Below are 25,715 nucleotides of genomic sequence, written 5' to 3' on the forward strand. Positions count from 1 at the left end.
CCTGATAGCGGCCTTTCCTCCCTGCGGAGCTTGGGAAGAAGGTACTGGTTGCACCAGACCAGCAGAGGGACGTTTAGGAGGAGCTTCTGCGCTCAGACCACTAGGATCCTAAATGAGTGGGGAGGAGTTGGCATCAGCAAACCTAAGAGTGTGGGAGGGAGTGTGCCAGTGGAGGAGCTCAGACAGGTAGGGGGGAGCCAGGCTGTGGAAAACTTTGTAAGTGATGGTGAGGAGTTTGAAGTGGATACACTGGGGGATGGGGAACCAGTGGAGGTTATGAAGAATGGGGGTGATATGGTCAGGGGCGCAGGAGTGTGTGAGAAGACGAGCAGCTGAGTTCTGGATATACTGTAGTCTCTTGAGTGTTTTGGCTGACAAACCGTAGAGGAGACTGTTGCAATAGTCCAGTCTGGAAGTAATGAATGCATGAATGAGAATCTCTGCAGCTGAAGAGGAGAGTGATGGACGGAGGTGGGCAATGTTTCTGAGATGGAAGAAGGCAGTTTTGGTGATGTGTTTAATGTGTTGGTCAGAGGAGAGAGTCTGATCAAGGATGACACCAAGGTTACGGAAATGAGGGAAGGTGAGCACATTGGAGCAATTGATGGAGAGGGAGAAGTTATGGGTGGATTTAATAAGAGATTTGGGACTGATGTAGCCTGGTTCCAGACCATAGACCCCGCCCACTCAACCGAGTAGGCTTGCATCTCTGGTCTGGCATACTGCAATGAATTTGCGATTTACCTCGTCCAAATGATGGACGGACCAATGAACGCCAGGAGTGGGGGCGGGTCTAGCGATTAGCCAATCAGCGCCACGCTGATGTCAAGCTGTATGTGGGTAACTGGTGAGGATAGCAACAATGGCGACCGCTACAGATCCTACAGACCATATTAACGATTCTATCGAGGTATTTTGCCACTACTCGCGTTAATGGAGGACCAAATTAAGGAAGCTGCTAAACTGGATTTAACGGCGATGCAGCTGGGCGTACACAACGACATTTTAAACAGGCAATGCTCGCTTGTTATCGGCACCCCTGAGGCATGGATACAAATGACGTCAGATTCTGGGTGAGTCGTTTATCTCGACTGATTGGTTAGGGAAAAATCAAATTCCCTCCCCCTTGTAAATCGCCTTCAACGGAGGCGATGTCAGACTGAAGGTTCTGAGAGCTTCAGTCTGACACTCAGGCTAGGACTGATGATAATGACTTCTGATTTGTCACAGTTGAGTTTGAGGAAGTTGGCTTGCAGCCAGGATTTTATTTCAGTGATGCAGTTGGTAGAGTGCAGATGTGGTGGCTTTGGTGGAGATGTGAAGCTGAATGTCATCGGCAAAGAAGTGAAACTGATGTCGATGACGGCAGATTATTTGACCGAGGGGGAGAATGCACAGGATGAAGAGGGGGGGGCCAAGAACCGAACCTTGGGGAACACCTTGGGAGAGGAGAGCAGTGGAGGATTTGCAGTTGTTTATGCTGATGAACTGATATCTGTCAAAGAGGTAGGATTTGAGCCAGGAGAGTGCAGTGCCGGTGATGCTGAGAGTGGTTTCAAGGTGGGAGAGAAGGATGCTTTGTAATACTCACGGATATACAATTCTAGAAACTGGTCAGAGCAGCAACTATTTCTAACTTTTCTTTTGTAGGTACACTTTAAAAATGCAGAGTTCGCTTCACAATAAAATCAAGCAGTAATGTGCACATGCACATATTAAATCAGTCAGTGCCACATCTTGTCAGATGGCATTGTGCTGCATTGCAGCAAAAGTTGTGAAGGACTCAACCTGTTTGCCAAACAATCCTGCTATGTTTTTGTTGAAACCTCCACTGAGTGGACACATTAGCTCCACTAAATGATAATAGGGCTTCAATTTTTTTACATAGGGCTCAAGTCGATCTGGATGCAGCCTGACATGCAGTACAACATACATTACCGTTCAAAAGTCATGTGACTGAGAGGAATATTCTACATTTAGGGCCCGAGCAGGTCACAGACCTGTGAGGTCCCTATTGTTTTTCTCCCAATTATTAGGACCCAAGCAGGAGACCTGCGAGGTCCCTATTGTTTTTCGAATGATTATTATTATTAGGGCCTGAGCGACGACAAAGAAATTTTCAAAAAACCCTCCCCATTGGGGTTAGTTTGTCGTAGGCAAACAAAATTTGGTACACACATGTATCATACCAAGACGCACAAAAAAGTCTCTTAACGTCATGGTGAAATCCCAACAGGAAGTCGGCCATTTTGTTTTAAATTTTTTCATTATTACTTACATTTGAACGAACTTGTTCTAGGGATTTTGTCCGATTGACTTCAAAGTTGGTACAGATCATCCTGAGAACATGCTGATCAAAAGTTATTAAAAGCTTTTCTCTATGTCAAGGGATGTGGCCGCTAGGGCGTGATAAATTTTGGCAACTTTTCGTTTTCTTGCCATCAAATTTCGAACAGCTCTCCCGCCCACATGCTTGATATCAGTAGCGTCAAACTTGCTGAACATGATGATGGCTCCGCCCCGAAATGTTAATATCCCACCTTACTCATAGCACCCCCCGGTGGTAACAGGAAGTGACCAGTTTTTACTTTAACATGTACTAATGCCACAAACTTGAGCGTATCAACTTCATTCCACTTCTAATGCATGCAGAACAAGTTGGTGAAGCTACCTTATGAACACTGTGAAGCTACGTCTAATGGTGTCCATGTGGCAGCGTGGCGAATATCGATCGCTCGCCACTAAATACGTTTGGCAATTTGATGGCTTCAACAAACTCATCTCCTCATGAAAATTGATACACAGGTCAAGAATAGCGAGCTCTTACATCTGATAGGGGCGTCGCCCATGGGGGGGACAAAATGCCTCTATAGCGACCCCTTGAAATTTTCAAAAACCCCTTCCCACAGAGGTTTTTTTTGGAATTGGAACACGAAAATTGGTACACATGTGTATGTTGTCCAGACGCACATAAAAGTCTCTGGCACCAATGGTCTACTCCAAACAGGAAGTCGGCCATTTTGATTTTGACTTGTCATTTTGGCATGATTTCCACATGTTGTATTTTAACGAACGAGAGATTTCATCCAATCGACTTCAAATTTTTTACAGATCATCCAGACACCATGCTGATCAAAAGTTGTGCTCTGCATGTCTGTAAGTCAAAGGACGTGGCTACTATGGTGCTGCCATTTTTTATCCATCGCCCTGCATATTCAAGCAGCTCTCTCTCCCACATAATTCATCCAAACTGCTTCAAAATTTCTGTACATGATAAGAGCCCCGCCCTTAACGCCTTACTCGAAGGCAATCTTGCTCATGGAGCCCCCCTGTAGAAACAGGAAATGCCATCTTTTACACTGACAAACGCCAACCTCAAGCTCCTGATCTGGTCAACTCCATTTTGTGGCCACATGGGGATCAAGTGACACATGTGTCCTGTCATTTTGCAGGCCGCGGCAGTGGCGACTTTTCCCTATTGAAATGCAAGGAATTTTTATCATTATTATTAGGGCCTGAGCACCTAGCGGTGCGAGGACCCTATTGAAATGCAAGGATTTTTTATTATTAGGGCCTGAGCACTGAGCGGTGCGAGGACCCTAATGAAATGCAAGGATTTTTTATTATTAGGGCCCGAGCACCGAAACGGTGCGAGGACCCTATTGTATTCCTTAGGATTATTATTATTTTTTTTTTTTTTCCGCATCTTTGATTGCATTTTTGGGGGCTTTGCCATATTCAAAAACTCACCAAATTTGACATGCACATTCGTCTTGGCGAAAATTTAGGTGTACGCAAAATCTCAACGATGCCAGTCGCAAAATGGCGAAATGGCGCCCCCTAGAAAATTTCAATCGGCTCCCACTGGCAGCCCGTTTTACCAAATCCCCCGAAATTCGGAGGGGTCGTGTATCATCCCAAGACACACGAAAATGCGCAGTTGGACTTTTTTCAAAAACCAACAGGAAGTCAGCCATTTTGATTTGAATATTCTGATTTTGGCGATTTGTAAGTGTTCTCTCTGAGCTGTCTCCTCCTACATGGTTCATTGGATCGGCTTCAAATTTGGCCTGCTGCAACTAGACCACTTGATGATTAAAAGTTATTAAAAGATTGCGTGTATCTCGTAAGGCGTTACCATGGCGGTGCGGCGAAGTTTGATGTCTCGCCATGAAAAACAAAAGTGCTATAACTTGGGCGTGGTCGAATCTTCCTGACACTTCACATGGTTGTAACTGGCCCTGCCTTGATCATATGATATGAGTTTCGTAAGGGGGCGTGGCCTAACGGTTTGGCCACGCCCTTTAAACAGCAGCCCCCGCGGCCCGTTTCACCGACATGAACAAAATTCGGTACACACATGTATCACACCCAGACGCACAAAAAAGTCTCTTGGACCCATAGGCTAAACCCAACAGGAAGTCAGCCATTTTGAATTGAATATTCTGATTTTGGCGATTTGCAAGTGTTCTCTCTGAGCTATCTCCTCCTACATGGTTCATTGGATCGGCTTCAAATTTGGCATGCTGCAACTAGACCATTTGATGATTAAAAGTTATTAAAAGATAGCGCGTATCTCGTAAGGTGTTACCATGGCGGCGCGGCGAAGTTTGATGCCTCGCCATGAAAAACGAAAGTGCTGTAACTTGGGCGTGATAGGTCCGATCGGCACCAAACTTGCTGGGTATGATCGTAGTCCCGCCTTCAACACGGCAACATTAAAAAATTCCCTCTTTCTCAAAACGCCCCCTGCTGGTGACAGGAAATGACAAGTTTTAGACTTTGAAGTGCTACTTCCCACATACTTTGTCCAATCAGCTTCAAATTTCACAGGATTACTCTGTGACATGTCTGGATAACATCTACATGCAAATCAGCCCGGCCATTGAGACACAGAGAATTTCGATTATTTGCCATTACACAGGAAGTTGTTGTAACTTACACATGCTTACTCCAATAGACCTAAGATTTCAAATGACCACTTGGCTACGTGTCTAGAGGACAACTAGGTGTTAATCAAGTTAACACCTAGTTGTCCTGCCAGCCCCCCCGAGTTGCGTGAAGGTGCGAGGGCCCGTTCATCGCTTGCAGCTTTAATTTTTATTATTATTATTATTCCTCCAAATGAATTGCCTTTTTGGGAGGCTTAACATACCCGAAAACTCATGAAACTTTGCACACATCTCAGAACTGGTGAAAAATTTGATATTTTAAGGGTCTTGTGTGCGGGTTCCAAAAAATGGCTCAGTAGCGCCCCCTACAAAAGTTTGAGGAAGCAGCCCCTGAAGCTAGTTTAACCTACATGTATGAAACTCGGCAGGCTTATGTAACGCCCGGAGACGTACAAAAAAAGCCTCTTGGAGGCATGCTCTAAACCCAACAGGAAGTCAGACATTTTGAATTTACTGTGCTATTTCCAGGGGTCATAAATGAACGAACTAGTCCTAGAGATTTCATCCGATCGACTTCAAACCATGGTCTGTCCCATCCCAAGACCTTGAAGATGAAAAGTTATCAAAAGCTTGAGTTTTCGTCAATGCATGTGACCGTGGGATGGCGTCAAAGTTAGCGGTCTCGCCACTAAACAGGAAGTAGTTTATAACTCCAGCATAGATGGTCCAATTTTGGCCAAACTTCACAGGATTGATGACAGTCCTGCCCTGAACATATCTACATGTCAATAATTAGAGATAAACATAGCACCCCCTACTGGCAATGGGAAATGTCATATTTTAGACTTTAATGTACATCTCCTACAGACTTGACTACATCCACTTCAGACTTGGTGAGAAACAGTCATAAGACGTTGATGATGCTTTATTGTGGAAACTGTGAGTTTTCGTCGAAGGGCGTGGCCACGGCCTGGCGGCGAACTTTGATGGATGGAATTTTGAATCACCGCCATAGCGCCACCTTCTGGCAACAGAAAGCTACTTTATACATTCTTTGATGTCCTGCTTCTAGCAGGTTAATCAGACTAACCTCAAACTTGCTGGTCTAAGTCCTTAGACCTTGATGATGCTTAAAAATGAAGCTTTTTAGTTTTCATCAAATGCTGTCACCGTGGCACCGCCTTGTTCGCCATCAAACACGATGTTGTTTTGAAGGGACAAGGGATGCTTGAAAACTCACCAAATGTGGCATACACATCACAGGTCACAAGTCCTGTTGTCTGATGTGATTTTTGTGCTTTGATGCACCAAGATGGCTCAACAGCGCCCCCTAGAATATTTCAATTAAGCAGCCCCCACAGCTGGATTGACCTGCATGTATGAAACTTCGTAGGCACCTGTAACACTCTATTACGTACAAAAAAGTCTCTTGGAGCCATGCTCCAAACCCAACAGGAAGTCCGGCATTTTGAATTTACTTGTGCCACTTTTGTGCGTTTTTGTCCATTTCCAGGGCTTGTAAATTAACAAACTTGTCCTACAGATTTAATCAGATTGGCTCCAAACTTGGTGTATGTAAGCGTGACTACGTTGTGACCAAAAGTTATCACAGGATTTGCCCAATTTTGAATGGTGCGCCTGCTGCCAAGCGTTGAATCTTGAGGTCTCGCCATGAAAAACGAAATTGCTGTAGCTCTGGCATAAATGGTCCAATCTCCACCAAACTTCACATGATTCATATTAGTCCCGCCCTGAACACATTTTCATTACCATATTGCCTGATAATCATAGCGCCACCTAGTGTCGAAAGGAAGTACTTCTTATCAGACACTTATCTTTGGATTAACCTGACATTTCAATGCTGTGGTCTATATTTGATGTTCACAAACATGACATATCATTAGTGTCTACATGTGCTGCAGAGGGTTTAATTTTGATGTCTCGCCATGAGACAGGAAATTGCTATAAATTTGGAGTAAATGGTCCGTTGTCCACCAAACTTGACATGATTCATATTTGTCCCACCCTGAACACATTTATATGACAATATTCCGTGATAGTCATGGCGCCACCTAGTGGTGAAAGGAAGTACTTCTTACCAGACACTTATCTTTGGATTCACCTGAAATTTCAGTGCTGTGGTGTGTATTTGATGTACACAAACATGACATGTCATTCGTGTCAATACGTGCTGCAGAGGGTTTAATTTTGATGTCTCACCATGAAACAGGAAATTGCTATATTGTTGCCATAAATGTTCTGATCTCCATCAAACTTCAGATGATTCATATTAGTTCTGCCCTGAAAACATTTATATGACCATATTTCCTGATACTCATAGTGTTAGCTAGTGGTGACAGGAAGTAGGTCTCAAACACTTATCTTTTGATTTATCTTAAAGTTAAATGCTGTGGTGTATATTTGATGTACAAAAACATGATGTATAATTAGTGCGCTCTCCAACTCCCTCTAGTGGAAAGAGGAAGTGATACAAAATGTGAAATATGTCATTCCAGCATTGTATCAAAGATATGCAAAGTCACTCCTGCATGTGATGTCTAACTTTGACAGAAATGAACTGACACGTCAGAAGACGTCCTGCCAGCCCCCCCGAGTTGCGTGAAGGTGCGAGGGCCCGTTCATCGTTGCTTGCAGCTTTAATTATTATTATTATTATTATTATTATTATTATTATTATTATTATTACGACATTTTGTGTCCCAATTTCGCCCCTTTCCCAAATTTCAAAATGCTTCTAACTTTCCACATTCGTCCGGCCGGATCCGAAATTCGATATTTTTGGGCGGTTGCACATGGTCACCACTAGGTGGCACTATAATCATGGAAAGTGCCTTTGGGTCATAACTCCCATATACTTTGTGGCACATTCAAAACCTTAAATCGACGCGTTCAGTCAATTGTGCTGAATCTTGTGGTATAGGCCACGGCCATTTCCGCCTACCGATTTTTTTCACAAATTCGCAAAATGTCGCAAACCTACTTTTTCGAACTCCTCCTAGGCAATTTCACTGATTTGCATGAAACTTTGCACACAGCATCTATGGACTCTCCTGACAAAAAGTTATTAAAAGATTTTTGATATTCCAAAGAATACTGAAGTTATTAAATAGCAGCTTCCTGCAGATTTGGTACAAAACAGGAAGTGTTGCATATCTCCACATTGGTGTGTCTGAATGACATGAAACTCAGTTTACTACTTCCCCATGAGCCCCTGAGGCTCTGTGCAAAATGCCAGGCGATTACCACCAGGTGGCGCTCTTTAAATTGAAGTATTTTATGTCTCCACATCGGTTGGGCGGATTAACACGAAACTTAGAACAATTATTGTCAATGCCCTCCTGAAGATATCTGACAAAGGAGTTACCGATCTGCCACTAGGTGGCGCTGTGGTGGCCGTCTAATTTAATATTTGGCACTGTGCCAACACCATAACACTTGTGGAAATGAAATTGATAGGGGTGGTAAAGACTGGCCCCTGTAAGTCACACACCAAAAATGACCAGCAGGTGGCACTATTTTCAATGCAAAAGCATTTTTGGCCCACAACTCCCACATAACATGTCGCACATTTTGAAACCTTATATCTCAGTGTTCCCTGAATTCAGCTGAATTGTGTGATGTAAGGCACGCCCACTTTTGCATTAAATTTCCATTTGCAAAATTGCGAACAATGAAAAACCTACTATTTCAAACTCCTCCTCTGCGATTTGACTGATTTGCACCAAACTTTGCATGAAGCATCTGTGGACCCTCATGACAAAAAGTTATTAAAAGAATTTTGATTGTCCATAAAACACCCAAAATATAAAACAACAAATTCCTGCACATTGTTTTCAAAACAGACAGTCTTTCATATCTTCACCAAATACAGTCGTATTACCACAACACTCTTGCTAATTGTGTTCCATGGCCTGATGAGGGTTTGTGTAAAATTCGGTGCAAATCGGCCAATAGGTGGCGCTCTGGTGGCAGTCTAATTAGTGTGAATGGAAGTAAATTGGAAAATCTTCAAATCCTCTTCAAAACTGATTGACTTTCAACCTCTTCTTGTCCCTCATACTTTGAGCTAGAGACACCATGTCAGCTTTTAAAGAGTCAGAAGACCTTGAACTATTGGGCATGTATTCGGCTTATACTTTTTGGAAAAATACATACTTGGGTTGGGTGCCTACCTGTATACTGGAAATGTAAGTAAGAGATAACGTTTATTTTTTTATTTATTACAGCTGACAAGACTTCTAGGTGCACGCCCCCCAACAGCAGCATGCCCCGACGCGCATGGACTGCGAGGGCCCGTTCATCACTGCTTGCAGCTTTAATTTTTAAATGGTCTTTGATGTTTTAGGATATAATAAAGTCTTATTTACAAATAGACGTTATTTTGTATGAAGGGCTTGTTTTGTACACAGAGAACAAAAAACTGACAACTGAAAGAAACAAAGATCTCTCTGAGCAACAGTTAAATAAGGTCAAATAAACTGGAAGCTCAGCATCCACGTGTGAAGATTTAAATAAGGTTCCTGTAGGTTCCTGTATCACTGTCAACTGCACAATAATGCTTCTAGCAAGCTGGATCTAGCATAGCACTTCTTCAAACTTCACAATAGAAATAGAAGGTTTGTCAAAAGATATCACTATTGGAGCTGAATCAGGAAATGAACATACTGTGGACTGACAAATCACAATCACTGGAAACCAATTCTATCTAACCACTGCTAGACTGCAGAGGGCCCAAAGAAAAACTCAATATTTAGAACCAAAGTGCACCTTTGTGGGTCTTTAATGATCAAGGGTTACTGATGCTTTTGTACTGGACAACAAATTGAAAATCCATGTTTCAACAGTATTCTCCCCTGTCATGATCCCATACTGTGGGATCAGGAATCATTTAATTCTTCTTCTTGTTTCCAAGGTCATAGCATCAATACCATTCAACTTCACTTCTTGTCTAATGACTATGCTGATGCATCACTGTCAAGTAAACCATAAAGGCAAATAGATTTAACCATTTCGACTTGTCAGATGTGATCTGGAAAGGCCAGGTATGGAGGGAAATGTTTGGTTTCCTAAACATTTAAAGCAGGTTTTTACCACTCTGGGCTGCTGGCATTACAACAGCAGAGTGGGGAAGGTTCCCACCAACATGTGAAGGTGCTCAGCTAAGTGTAAAGAGCTGCGTCTGGAAAACAGCCCTCAACAACAGCTGCTTGTCAACATCTGGGGGTTTGATGAAATGTTATACTGTGCAATTTGAACATTTGTGTTTATTGATATAGGATCAGAGCATGGCTTTGACCTAACCATGATGGCCAAAAAGGACAATGAGAGGTAGTCCTCACATTTAATTTTGAAAGTTCCCAAAATGATGAAATGTTTTGACTAGACCAATGTATTGGTATGGGCCTACCACAGATATTATTATCAGCATATATGTTTTGGAATCAACGCTATTTTTAAGAACATATAATGCAGAAAATTATGCTTGAGGTGATTTACAAATGGTGTAATTACATTTGCTTTCAGCATTGCACAACTGCAGACTGTATCACAGCCAATCGGTGTGACGCAGAGTCAAGCTGTGTCTTCATGTTCAGTTGCTCAGTAGTTTGTGAGAACAGTGATTCCATCATTTTCCCTTTTCAATATCACTAATTTAACGTTATCCCTGCCCCTGTCTTCACCATATTATTCATGCTTATCAGTTATCACATCTGTTTGCTGTTAGCGAGGTAGCTAGCAAGCTATAGTTTCTCAGTAGTCATTTAACAGATTGAAAGGTTAGCATAAAGGAGCATCTTTTTGCAACTCAGCAGCTGTTGTTGCAGTGGTAGTTTCGGTATGTTGAGTGTTGACTTCATGCTATGTTGTTACCTAGCTGGTGATGCGCAATGGTAGAAAGTAAGTACTGATGTCCCCATCTTTTACTCTACATAAACTAGCTAGCAAACCACTATTGTACTTTGTTAGCTGATTGAAAGCTACCAACAGGTACCCTGGTCGGACACCAGCGGGGACCCAATGGGTAACCCGCAAAAAGCTCTGTAATGGGTAAAAAATAGTTTTATGGTGGTGGAAGGAGCATGCTAAAATGTTTCTGAACCTGGCAGTGATTATGCGTAAAGTTTTCGCCATCCCGATATGGAGTGCAGACAGTAAAACAGACTTTCTCCGCTGGATTTGTAATTCAAGAATGGAGAAGCCAACTTTATGTGAGTGACTGTAGCCTATGTGTTTGATTGCAGGTTGGGTCGCGGGCCTTTTATTAACAAATGCAAATTAGTGGTATATGATACAAATTGGCATGTAAATGGTTAATATTTGATCTAAAAATAGTTTAAATGAATTAAAACCTTTTAATAAAAATAATGAAATGAAAAACTCTGGAGGAATTGATTAAAAATTTTAGAAAGTGTGACGGTCCTTTGACAATTTTGTGGTCATAATGATTAAGTAGGAAGTTTTTTTTCTTAGCAGCGCTCAAAGGTTAGCAGGTGTGGCCAGGTGTGGCTTTGACTTGCACATAATGACAGGTAATGGGTCTGTTCTGGTACTGAGCTCTACGAGTATGGGCAGGTTTGTGTTGTCAGAAATGGACTCATGCAGGACTCTGGTTTGATGTAACACCACTGCCATTGTTCATCTCTTCACTACGCAGCAGCAAACCATGAGTTACTGTTTGTGATCATGTTATACATTTACAGTGAAATATTGCTAAAGATGACATGTTTCCATATACAAGAAAACTCTGAGTAGAGTTTAATCCATTGAAATAGTGGTTGAAAAAAAGAACAAAGCTGCAACATCAATCTTATAACTAGCTTGATAGAGTAGAGAATATGTCTTTAAGTAGAAAACAGTGGTGGAAAGTACAGATGCAGCCACTTCAAATTTCCGTTTGGCCCATGGTAGAGCCCTGACTGATCCGTGACAGGTCCCTGTCGTCACCTGGCCGGACTCTGATTATCAGGCTACCATATCATAGGTCATAAATATTATGCTTCAGCGTTATGTTATTCAAAGGAATTGCATGAAAATGAAAGTGATATAGCTGGGAACTGAGCGATAGTACAGCAAGGACAAAACTGTGTTTGAATCATCAGTCTTAGCGGCTGAGTTTATCTGCAGTGGTAATGATGATGATGTCATATAGTAATGAATATAGTAATAGTAGTAATAGTGTACATACATACATACATACATATATATATATATATATATATATATATATATATATATACACACACACACAAGTCAACAAATTTGGACTGAAGCAGAATCTTTCGTTAGATAAGAACAGCTTGAGAATATTGGCAATGATCTTTCTTTTTTAATTATTATTTTGACGTTCAGACTGTACCACGTTCTGCACATGCTCTGCCTGTGCACGCAGCACGGCCTCACCTCATTGATCAATCAATCAATCAATCAATCAATCAACCAATTTTATTTATAAAACCCAATATCACAAATCACAATTTCCCTCAGAGGGCTTTACAGCATACGACATCCCTCTGTCCTTAGGACCCTCACGTGGATAAGGAAAAACTCCCCCCAAAAAATCCTTTAACGGGGGAAAAAAAAAAAAAAAGTGTAAATGACTCCTCAGCTCTTCTATTTATCACATGATTAGCATTACGATGAACCTTTTGTTCCTACTGAATGGGGCAGTGAATAGGTTTCCCAGTCACTCAGATCATCACACTGAGTGGGCTGTACGAACTTTTGATGCAAACATTCAACAACACATCGTCACTGTTGATTTCTGAACTACCTCATAAAAGTGACATTTTACAATTCTTCACATTATAACCCAAAAAAAAAATAATTTCGTCTCTTCATTAAAGCCTCAGTGTGTAAAAATGGTGAGTAACAGTGACATCAGCAATTCTAGATTGCAGGGCTGACTCACACTCACTCGCTCACCCCTCCTGTCGGGTAAGTGACGGTGGCCTTGTAGGACAGAAGCCTTGCGGAGACAGAGATGGCATCATCCACGAGTTTTTCAAGTTTTTCAGGAGTAGGCCTATCTGGCGATGAGGTGAATATTTATTTAGGAATCTAAATCATGTTACGATATTGTAGCGACCCTGCAGTAAATAATGTTATAATGTCCATGTTCTGTGAGTTAATGGCATGTTTGGGATTGAATGAGTATAGGTAGGGGGGCGGGGTGCGAGTGTGACGGGGATGAGAGCTGTGTGAGTGCACGTGCTGGTGTGTGTATGAGCAAGCTGGAGGAGAGAGCAGGAGTGCACAGTTGGAGTTACAGCTAAGTTCTTGTTTGTTGGTTGTTTTGGTGTAGTTACGGCCAACAGTAACCTGTACTTTTCAGTAATAAACGGTGGTTTGCTGAATAACTGCGTCATCCTTTCCACACATCCTGGCGGATGCTACAATATGTTATAGCTTACCAGTGAGATATAAGTTATCTGTGAGATATAACGTTATGTTAGGAGAGTTTTATCTCTAATTGTTTTGGTAACACGAGCAAACATTAGCACAGTAATGCTAAAATAACATGTTTTATGTGATAGTCACGGCACAGTGCGGCAAATATAGGTTGGTACGATTATAATATATGCGTCTCCAGAGTGTTCTTCCACAACGCCGATATTCACTCGTGTTTTGTCCCGTCCTCGCTTATCTGATCTTTTTCTTTTATTTGGTGGCCTGGTTTCCCTCTTACGGGGAAAAACATGTGAGTGGTCCTCCATTTAAAGTGCGACAGAATCATAAAAGTACAAAGCAGGTTCACGCAGAAGCACCCAGGATTAAGCTTCACCTTCTCTGTCTCCAGTGACGGCAAGTTCTAGATAAATGCGAAAGGCGAAGCACGTGTATCTCTTTCGGCCACTGTATTCAAATATGGCGACGCAAGAAGGCAGCCTCCAGCATACCGCGCCCTGCCTGTGTATATATAGAGAAATCATTCTAAGCCTATGAGAAAGCTTCCATTTGTATGTGAATTGCATTACACTTCAGTAAATATATATTTATGAAAGCAATAGTTGATATTTGCTAATAAACAACCACGTAAATTACACATTGTAACTTTAATGTTAATGTTATTTTAAAATTTAAGTCTGTTAATGAGCAACCTTTTCAAAATGATTCAAGTAATTATTTTCAGAATGTTTCTCATTATTCTGAGAGACTAACTCAATATTTTCAGATAGCGGAGACCTGGGCCAATTGTAACAAAATTTTCCTTAATAATAATATGTTTATGACACCGATGCTGCAGCAGATAGAGGTGGTCATTTTAATAACTTAAATACTGCTGGGTGGCTTATTGTAACCTGTAATAATATAACCTAACAACAGATTTATTTTATTGTACAAAAGTACTGTAACTAATAGGCCAAACTAAATCTTTAAAATAAAAGTAGTGCAATAAACGTGTAATATTTGCATCTGAGACAGTGGAGTAGATTAATAATGTAGCATAGAATGGAAATACTACTAGGTAAAGTACAAGCACCTCTAAATCTTTGTTAGTTTTTGTGTTTCTGTGAGGGAAGCGCCATCTCATGGTGACACCTTGTAATTGAATAAATGGGCGTGTTACAGTGGAATCTAGGCACACCCCCACAAAGGTGGAGGGAATGGTATTTGGCTGGAAATTGGGAGGACATTAGCAGGCTTCTGGAAGGCTTTCGGAAGGCCTGGGAAATCTGAAGTGGCTGCAACTGTACCTAAATACATTTAAGTACATTTAAGTGCTGTATTTTAGTACAATTTAAGCGTACTTGTACTTTACTTGAGTGCTTCCATTTTCTGCTTCAACATACTTCTACTCCACTATATTTCAGAAAAATATATTGTACTTTTTACTCCACTACATTTATTTATCAGCTAATTTATAGTTACTGGTTACATTTCAGTTAAATTTTATACAGTACATCAATTACATGAACAGTTAGAATTGCTATCTTTACATTTTAGAAATGCCCAGCTCAAATAAAATGTCCAGATGGCTGGAAAGCCACCGTAAATGGGCAGTATGAAACTACTTCTTCAGAGATAGTGATTTAGTTGTCTGCAAATACCTGCAAAGATAAGCCAGGGATCATTTGTTCATTTCTAGACTTGTTAGACAGTGTATAGTCATGTTAAATATTTAACAAAGTTATTTAACTTTGTAACTGTTTTTTTTTTTTCTTACCCTTGAGCAGACATATTAGTGTAAAATTGGTGAACAATCCAACTCAAAAATTCACTACATATCAGTTATCGGTTATTTTTTCACCTCTAAAATTGTTATTGTTCTCAAAAATCCCGTATTGGATGGGCACTAGTTTCGAGAAACAAAGGTCTTTGACTTAGCCACAAGATGAAGAAGGGCAATTTTCTTTCTGTCTTTCCCAGTACTGATTTATTTCTTGTCAATTTTGTGAGTTCATGTCAAGAAGTCAACAGAGGCAGTGAATGTAACTACTGTTTAAATTGAGTTGGCCATTTCAAGAAAGAAGAAGAAACTGCCTTAAGTTGTGAATATACCACTGACAAACATGACCATAGAGTGTCCCAGGAATGAGTCCTGAAACCTAGGAATTAGTTCTCCTTTTAGTACTCTCGGTTTCCTTATCTCGAAGCAAATGTGTTCTTTAAATGTGTTTTTGGTTTGATGCCTGAAATAAGTTCTGTGGTTAACACAAGCTCAAGAGACTTTCACATTGTGCTCTACGTCATAGAATACATCAGCAAATACCCCACTCATGAATCTCATCTTAAAAAAAGGCTTGCTAAAAAGTGGCTAAATGAGACTACAGAACATCATCATGCTGAACACAGCTTTACAGCCACGCTGTGGGGTCACTGTTCAGTCATGTGACCAGGGCGTAGTTCGTTTATAGCCTAATGTTAGCTTTTTACTTCTGGCCATTGCATTTAGGCTTCATAAGTCATAAAGTAGTGGTCATTTGTGAATATTATCTTGGTTAATAAAGCGTGCAACTATAATAAACTTTTGTTTGCCACAGAACTTATTTTTTGCAATGATCGAGCAACAGATGCAGAGACCAAGTCACACTCCAGTATGAACTTTTGGTACTACTTGAATAAACATTTCCCCACCCACTGGCCAGCCAGTTACCCACAGAAACTAGCTGGAAATGACTTCAAATCCCACTCAACTTTGATTTCTACAAAAATGTGGTTTTGATGTTGTCTTACTAATAGTGTATTATTATGTGTATGTGTGTATAACATTATGTTTTTGACTTGGTTAGACTTTTGTTCCACTACCTTTAAGCTAGGAGGTGTACCAATAACATAATTCCACCATCTTCACTTTCACTCTCAAAACCCTAACTACTATCAAAAATACACAATTCATGCAACTGTCAAATCGGAATATTTTTCATTAAAAGAGTAACAGCATCCAGGCGTTGAACCTGCCCATCAATGGACAGGAGGTGACTGACTCTGCCCCCCAAAACAGACCAAAACCAAAAATCATCTCTTATCTGAGTAACCATGCTTGTTTGCTTTTCTCTCATGGTTCTTTCTTTTTGCCCTCTTCTTGCTTTCATCTCTGTCTTCCTGCCCTTGTTGCCATGCTGGGTGGAAGGTTGCTCTTTGCTAGTCTGAAGATGTAATTTGGAACAAAAGAGGTGCCTCAGGTGGTGTATCTCAGGATCTTGTTCACGAGTGGGGGTAGGATGGAGCGGGAGGGGAAACGCTGCTGAGCTTTCACTTTGAAAGGGGCCAGTTGAGATGGTTCTGGCATCTGATCAGGATGCCTCCTGGGTGCCTCCAGTTAGAGGTTTTCCAGGCTCGTACAACTGGTAGGTCTCGGGCAGACCCAGAGCACACTGGAGGGATTATATATCCCATCTGGTTTGGGAATGCCTCAGGATCCCCCAGAAAGAAGCTGGAAAGTGTTGCTGAGAACAATGTCTGTACTTTGCTCAGCTTGCTGCCCCTGTGACCCAGACCCAGATAGGAAGATAAAAAATGGATGGATGGACGGACGGACGGGTGGATGGATGAATAAATAGATGGATGGATGGATGGATGGATGGATGGATGGATGGAAAATGTTAACCAGGCTTCTAATAAACTTTTTCATTCATTCATTTTCTAACCGCTTCATCCTCTTGAGGGTCGCGGGGGGGCTGGAGCCTATCCCAGCTGACATCGGGCGAGAGGCAGGGTACACCCTGGACAGGTCGCCAGACTATCGCAGGGCTGACACATAGAGACAAACAACCATTCACGCTCACATTCACACCTATGGACAATTTAGAGTTACCAATTAACCTAGTCCCCAATCTGCATGTCTTTGGACTGTGGGAGGAAGCCGGAGTGCCCAGAGAGAACCCACGCTGACACGGGGAGAACATGCAAACTCCGCACAGAAGGGCTCCCACGCCCAGGATCGAACTGGCAACCCTCTTGCTGTGAGGCGAGAGTGCTAACCACCACACCACCGTGCTGCCCCTAATAAACTTTTTACAAGAGGTAATTACAATAGTCAATTTTTATGCAGTGGAAACTGCCTCATTTATACTCCTCAATGTTACTTTGTGTTAGTTTCACTTGTGTTATTTTTAACAGTTATTTTATAACAGGACATTTCTTTAGGACTGAACTAAAATTCAGATACATTTGCACTGGAAGAAAGGCTGTGGTCTTTCTTTCCCCTCTCTGCCAAGTCAGTCTGATCCAGCACAGATATACCAAAAAACAGAAGGAGAAAAAAAAAGGTAGATGGTAGGGGAAGAAATCTGATTACTGATGTGCTGCATGCACTTTACTACAGTGCATGAAAACACATTCTCCAATTACATGCATTACCTGGGTTATTTCAGTAACACCACACTTTAGTCAAAGTTCAAACTACTAGTGGAAAAAACCTTTGAAAATGCAAAATAGGGAAAAGGAGCTAGCTATATAAGATATCTAACCATGACACCAAGTGCAATCAGAATTAATGTGCAGAGGCATTTTGGATTCAATGGGATGGAAAAAACATGGATAAAGGTTACGTATCTGCAGTTTTACTTACTGTAAGACTGCCTTTCCAAGAGAGTGCTGGCTACATACCTGGTGACAAGCACGGCAGTGTCCACTGGCGGAATGTCATCTCTTCCACCAGGAATGTGGTTGGTACCAAGGTACCGTGCCCCAAACTCTTGATACTGCCAATGACAGAAGCTCTCCAGAGATCTTTCTCCATGATGGCCCACCTTTAGCTTTTCCTGAAGAGCAAATACAGAGCAGATCACCTCTCTTAGTACTATGTCTCCTTTTGCTTTAACCCTCCTTTTAATGATCCATGCTGTTTGAACACATTCTCAAATAGGTTGAACAGTTCAAATTGATATCATTTTATCATGGCTTGTCAAAAAAATTCAGAAAGAAGAAATATAACACACACTACATTTAACAATTCTTTGATACACATTACATGTTGACAATTGTTTCTTTAATTATATGAACATAATACAGGAACTTTTAACTTTCAGTAAATAGTCTTATATCTTGGTGTATTTTATAAGAGTAAATATTAGATGAGCAACAAGCTACCTGAGCAGTTGACCCACCTCCTGTCAGTAAACAGGTTCCAAACAGCATGTTAGCAGCTCTCTGAGGCTGTACTTAGACACAGCTTTGTTCTCAGCTAAATGCTGTTGGGATTCACTGGACCATAGATGATTTGTCATTTGTTAAAATCTGAGCTGGACATGTGAAGGTTTCTCCTCTTGATTTAATGCTGTTTACTGAGTTATTGTTGTGATTTTTTGCAGTTAAGTTATTGGTTAGTTGGCTTTGGCAATGCTAAGTGAGGTTGGTTTGTTAATGCTGTTCTCAGACAGACTTGCACGCAACTAAACATCCTCTGCACAAATCCAGGCCATTTGAAACACATTATCACATTCACATAGACTCAGTTTCAAATTTGCTTTCAACAGAACTACACCCAAAAAGGCAACTCAATGTCCCGCTTCTTTTTCTTTGTCTTTGTCCTGACCACACGGTCAGATAGACAGCTCCCCCGATCTGAAGCCAGCTTTGATTCTGCCATTGTGTAGTTCTCTGTTTCGGTTGTTAGCCATTTTGTTTTGTAGGCCAAACGGCCCTTTGATTACCACACCCACCTTTGTTTCTCTCTCTCTCTCTCTCTCTCTCGCACACACATACACACCAAGCTTGTATATGCCTATAGTTAGCTAGTTAGAATTTGTGTGTTTTGGTTTTGCTTTGCTTCCTTTATGAATAAATCTTTTGGAAATTTTTGGAATCATACCCGCTGTCTGTTTAATGTTGCACAAAAGTGAATGAATAGTCAACCTCTGCTGTGTCAAGAACTCCGAAATCCTTCAGTCTTTGCTATTAAATTTGGTTACTGTTATTAATTTAAGTATTAATCAAAAATTTGGTTATAGTTTAGGGAACTTCATGAGACTGATATCTTTAACTGGCTATCATTTTTCCCTTTTCAGAAATGGTGCCCCACAAGGTGATTTAATGTAAATTAAGTCACATTATTAATTTAATTATTAATTATTTCAGATAGCCAATTTGATACTTTAATTGGAGATCTATTACGAGGTCAGGTCCATGTTAAGGCTTAAGTCCCAACAAATGGTGCCGCCATGTAAAACATAGCAATGGTGCCTAGATCACAACAAATAGTATCCCCTCTTCTACAGTATCACCAGTAGATTCCCTACATTTTTGGTGCCTCTGTATGACGGCAAGTATTGTTTCCAACATTTATGGTGTTCCCCGTGAGGCCTAATATTATAATTTACAACATTAATGGCCGCCATGTGAGGCCCAGAATTTGTCCAACAATGCTAACATGCTAATGCTAAACAGCCACAGTGTTTTAACGTGCATATATTTAGCAATAACAAATTTAACAAATAGCACTTAACACAAAGTGCAGCTGAGGCTGACGAGAATGCCGTTAGTTTTGTGGGTTTTTGGTCATAAACCAAAGTACTGACAAAAAATGAAATTTTGATCAGATGATGGCTCAAAGGAAAGTTAAGGAACCACTGAAGATCTTACAGTTCATCCTGAGGGGGACAAAAATGTCTGAATCAAATACAGTATCAAGTAAATCCATCTATTAGTTTTCAAGATGTTTAATTCAAAGCCAAAAATGTCAACCTCATGGTGCTAGATGGAAAGTCAGGGAATCATCTGAGTTGTTGCAATGCATTCTCTGTGTGCATCCTCAATTTCACCTACTAAGTCGCATCAGCAGAGTTCTCCAACGGTACCAGAGCAGCTGTCATGCCCAGCTTTGGCTATTTGTAGGGTCCGCATCACTAATTCATCACATTCCTCAGTAAAATCTCAATCATCACCATTATTAAACATCAGAAATATGATCAATTCATAGTGCTCATGTTGAAACACGCCTTATATCACTTACAGCTGTCTCAACAAAAACTGTGTGTATGCCTGGTCTGAGATTTGTGTGAGGTGTGAACATTCTCACCGCACACTTTCTTTCTAAACACCAGGTTTTGTGTGGGAATGGGCATACACACGGTTTTGTGCACACCCATTTTAGTTTATTAATCTGGTCCGAGGTATGTTTGTAACCAAAATTTTTAACAATTTAAATGTGGAAATTAGTCAAATTAACATGTTACATAATAGGAGGAATAAATTCATACTGTTTGCATGGGAAACATAAGGATCAAGGCTTATAAGAGAATAAAAGGTGATAAGATAGATGCCACAACCATCTATGTTCCCTATGTCACTGCATTGCAAAAGTGACTGCAATAGAAAAAAAAAGGATTTGTACAGTTCACTAACCTTTTAGAAACTTTTGCATCCCTGGGGACCAAAATTTTTGCACTATTTCAAATGTAACATTAAAAATAAAATTAGGAATCAAATGTTGGTAAGTGTTAATTGCAGATTATATTATAAAAACAGGAAGACGGGAATCTGTTTTCCGAGGGGCATAACTTCCTCACACACAAACAAGGAAGCATGGAGACACACACAGACACACACAGACACACACACACAGGGTGCGGCTAGCATTTCGCAGCTGACAGTCAGGTTGTTAGGGTCGACACATAGCTAAAGAGGGGCCAAAAAAGGTGAAAAGTCAGACTTACTGGCCGGCTGTGAAGCAACACCAGCTTGGTGACACGAATGTTGATCCTGACTCCCAGACTCTGGTGGTGGAACATGTTGTAGACCTGCAAGAGACAAAGCGACACCAGCAGAAAACAAAATGTGTGAAGGACAGAAAAATGAGCAGAGTTGTATCAAGTGATTTCTTATGGTTCTGTTTTATGTTGATATTCAATATGAGACACAAGCCACAGACACTATGTAATTTTGGTTTTCTGTTTTACCAGTAAGCCGTTACTTCAGAGCGCTTGTTCGACACAAATGCCTCCCTCTGGCTATAGGCCTCAGTGTCAGGGAGGCTGGTTATCGTGTGTGGTTATGCCATCAAGTCTGAAACAGCTGAAGCAGAGTGAGCCAAGAAAGGAAAGAAGGCAGCAACATGCACACCCTTTCTTACACATACAGTATACACTGCATGCAGTGACACATAACCACCCAAGCCATGTAAGCTCAGATGGGCATCTACGAAACTGCCTTCAAAAGAAGAACAGAAACTGTATTTGACTGACTGAAAAAAGACAAAGTAAATTATATTGCTGCCTGCAAAGCTACTCCCAAGATGCCATGTTACAATCATACTGGTCTCATACTGGAAGACTACTAAAATGATTAGTACAATATCAATAATTCTACGAATGCATATTGTGTTCCTTTTCAGGTTTATACTTTTATTTCTGGTTTCCACTATTACATGTTTACATGCTTTGACCCATCTGGCACTGGACATCAACATGACATTAGAAAGACGTCGGACTCTTACACTGGACTTTAAATTTTGATTGGAATGAAAACTGGGTTGACTATATTTTAATAGTCTAATAATATTAGAATTTCATGTTGTGTGGATGTCAATATTCTGATATTTTGCAGACTTACGGTTTTGTTCTCCATATCTTACAACCTCCAACAAAATGTCATTATTCTACGTCAAGATGATGTTGCCATGAGACACGTGAAAGACTTGGTGACTTAGCAGAACAACTTAAAACAACAAAACATCAACGTCATCTGTCGTAACTATTCTAACCTACTTTTAGCCAAATATCAATGTCTAACAAAGTTGGCAGCCAGCTGGGAATGTTCAAAAGACACAATATATTCTCAAAAACTGCATACTGATGCAACACCTGTATTCACCATCTTTCTGAAACACTCCGTTTAAGTTCATGGCCTCTAGTTTCGCAGACCGGGCGAGGCGGAGGCGCAGCGCACCTGCGCTTGGCCAACTGGGTGTGGCCAGGCTGATTTTGCAAGTTTGGCACACCGTGCGCACTGACGCAGCTACTCCTCTTTCCCACCTCCGTCCCTCCTACCTGTGCATCATATGTGCCTCTCTCTTCGCCCTTAAATGCGCCGCGCGGAGGCATAATGAGAGTTTACTCAATTCACCATGGCAAAAGAGAGCAGCAGCGTCAGACGACCAAACTTCTCCCAGGAGGAAACTGATGTTTTGGTCCGGGAGGTCCAAGCTCGCAATGTCCAAATATACAGAACTGCGAGCAGACCTCCACGGGCTGATGATGCAAAGGTAGCCTGGGAGGAGGTCACCACAATTGTAAATCAATGTTGCGTTTCTCTCATGTGCTCTCTCTTTCTCTCTCGCAGTCTCACTCTGTTTCTTTTCTTTTGACTTTTCTAAGATGACAGATGCTGAATATATACTCCCTATCTGATGCTGTGGCTGTTTGTGGTTGGCTGAGAGGGATGTGAACTCATTAGTTTGCAGCTGTGTTAATCAAATCAGGCTGGGTTTCCATTACATGTGCCAAACGTGCCAAATGGTGCCAATTCCCTTTGATCTGACATCAGATGTGATGGAACAGTCAATATAGAGATACATTTATGTGCTGATTGCAGATAGTTGCATTGAATAGTGGTTTTTGTGGGTATTTATTGAATCGTTAATGTGCCTGATATTCTGGAGACCTGTCTGTGAGGTTTTGGTGACGTGCGAACTGTCCGCGGTCAGCCAAACTTCGGCTTACACCGGCTGTGCTCCGCCTGCGCTGACAGTATACCTGGTTTCAGCTGGTGAGCTTTTAGCGCACCTTCGGCGAAGCCTTTTGGCACGAAACTGTCACTGCGTCAAGCTGGATCTGTCGACACCTCCCCCTGCTGCGCCGCCACACCCATCTCTCCGCACCTCGGTCTGCCAAACTACCAAACTGAGCACACCTCGGGTTGCGCTGCTCAAAACTAGCTCTGCACGGGGTTTGCCACCCTGCGCCACCCTGCGCCGCGTCGGGAAACTAGAGGCTCTTGTCTCTCCAAGGCCCTCCTCCCAAAAAGCCCAGTCCGCTCTGACTGATTGTTCTTTCCAGTCTTCCAGAAGCATGCAAGGAGGAGGCATCTCAAAGCAAGGCAGAGAAGAACCTCAATGACAGACAGGAAATGATGCAAGAGATGTTGACGTTGGCAAAATAAATCCGACAGGAAATGTTACAAGGGCGAAGCAGCAGGCCAAAGGCGAGTTTCAGGCTAATGGCCTCTGATTACATCCATGGCTCAAACTTAACAGTAAAATAAGCTGGTGATGTTACAATATGAAAACTTTAAGTTGCAACTCATGTTTATTATACAGCAGGAAGAGGGAAAGAATAGAGCATGGAGACAAGGGAGAAGAGAGAAAAACCAAGCGAGAGACTACAGACCAGCAGTGGAAGACATATTAAGATCTTTTACTTAAAGAGGCAACAGATAGGATTCAGGGTATTTTTTAGCTTGGTGCCACCTAGCAACCAAGCCCAGTTCTAGACAGGCACATATGAGGGGGCAGTCACAAATGTGAAGGGGGCATCATGCTCCAGCACATTTTTGCCATAGGTAGAGCTGACAAATAAAGGCCACTCAGTCACTCAGTCACTCACTCAGTCACTCACTCACTCACTCGCAGGATGTGGGGACGCTGTGTGAGTGCCCTATAGAGGGTGTCAAAGCACCATGGTCTCAAATGTGCTCACCGCTTGTTTTGTTGTTGATAACAGTGTTTTCTACATGGAATTGGGTTGTTGTTAGCTGTGTGTCCAACCCCCAACCTAAAGAAATGGAATGCACTATGTCAGGCCTCTACCCTAGAACCTGTCCAACTTGGGTGTCCCACCTGAAGACTAAGCTCCTGCTGGTATAGCTCTTAGGGTCATTGAGGCACGCAAACCCCCTGACCACAATAAGGTGGCAATCCCGCAGGGAGGAAAACTGAAAAATAAAATAAACAAAAAATTAAATAAAAATTAAGAAAAAATAAAATAAAAATATCCTTCATCCAGGCACAACCAACATCTTAACATGTATCTTTCTGGATGGCCATTAGGCATCTAGACATATGAAATAAATTTGAACCTAATAATTACAATAATCTCACTATAGCCAGTATTTTAACGGAACTAACAAACACAACACATATAGGCTAGAGCAGAACATTTTATATTTTTTTGTTTTGTTTTGTTTTGTTTTTTGTCATTTTGTTTGTTTTTTGTTTTTTTTTGTTAGCAATTTAACAGATTTCTCTTCACTCTCCTTTGAGCTGCTGAAAGCTGCAGGAGTGAAAAGTTAACAAAAGCTTTGTAAAAATCGCTGTGATTATCAAAAAACAGCATGCAGAACTAGAGACTGGGCAGGGCTTTATGTAGGGGTTTGGCACACACAGGGCATTTGTCCTCAGTATGTGACATGCAGCAGGCACTCATCTCTCGCTGTGGTTGTGTGATTGAAGAAACATTCGCACTGACAGGCTCACTCTCTATGCTCACACTTTGTTGTTAACTATATATTAAGTATCTCACGACACGAGACGCTACAACGAGTTTAACGGAGCTTCACTTCACTGCTGCATTCTGCCTCACAGAGACTGAGAAACCTGATGCCGATGCATCTTGGCTCATTTGCATACTAAATAGTGATTGGGTGTTTACTGGGGGGAGGGTCTCTGCCGACTGCAGACAGTAACGTTAGATCACACACAGCCGGCACACAGCATGGAGTGGAGTGGAGACAGATGAGAAAACTTTTCAGTTTTGTGCCTTTTTCGGCAGATTTGATTTGAGGGGGCAAGACATTTGTTTAAGGGGGCATTGCCCCCTCTTGCCCCTGCGTAGAACCGGCCTCGCTAGCGACAGCAGTATTGCTTGCACTGTCACATTGACCAAATTGACCGTGGGGATCAGAGATAATCAATAAAATGTAGGCTGTAAAGCCACCAGTATACCTCTATGTGTATGCAGAATGAAAAGGTGTGTGGACACTCTGCAAAATAAATGAGTAAAGAGACGAGCAACAATTATCAGATGTATCTGAAGAAATAACAAATAGTAATGCTGGCTAAACACTGTATTAAACACTGGCTCACTATACAGATACATTATCCCGCTTAGAACATGGCTGCGGAGGCTGCCCTCAAATTTATGGCCAGTGACTGATATGATCTCCCTGCTCTCCAGGCCAGCTTGGGAGAGCTGTGTGGACTAACGTTAACTGATTTTGATGCTCCTCAGTCTAAGGCCGTTGTTATGGCATCCCTAGCAACAGAGCAGCAGAGCAGCAGTGATATCTCAAGAAATAAACACTGCAGAATTTTGTTGATTGACCAATCAGAATCAAGTATTTAAGAGTACCATGTTCTAGTGGAATTATACCAATATGCACATGTAGGCAGTCCCTATTCTAGAATAGACGGTACCGTACGATGCG

The 25,715-nt window shown here is 41.6% G+C and overlaps 1 protein-coding gene across 1 annotated transcript in view; it reads right to left on the bottom strand.

The window, feature by feature from the left end:
• Positions 1-25,715, bottom strand: part of adamts17 (ADAM metallopeptidase with thrombospondin type 1 motif, 17) — a 499,826-nt gene that overhangs the window by 369,832 nt on the left and 104,279 nt on the right. The window contains exons 5-6 of the mRNA XM_049602805.1: positions 21,011-21,094; positions 17,964-18,118 (exon numbers count right to left, since the gene is read on the bottom strand). Coding sequence (XP_049458762.1) covers positions 17,964-18,118; positions 21,011-21,094 — 239 coding nt within the window. The remainder of the gene's footprint in view (positions 1-17,963; positions 18,119-21,010; positions 21,095-25,715) is intronic.

This window comes from Epinephelus fuscoguttatus, linkage group LG2 (genome assembly GCF_011397635.1).
Source record: "Epinephelus fuscoguttatus linkage group LG2, E.fuscoguttatus.final_Chr_v1".
NCBI lineage: Eukaryota > Metazoa > Chordata > Actinopteri > Perciformes > Serranidae > Epinephelus > Epinephelus fuscoguttatus.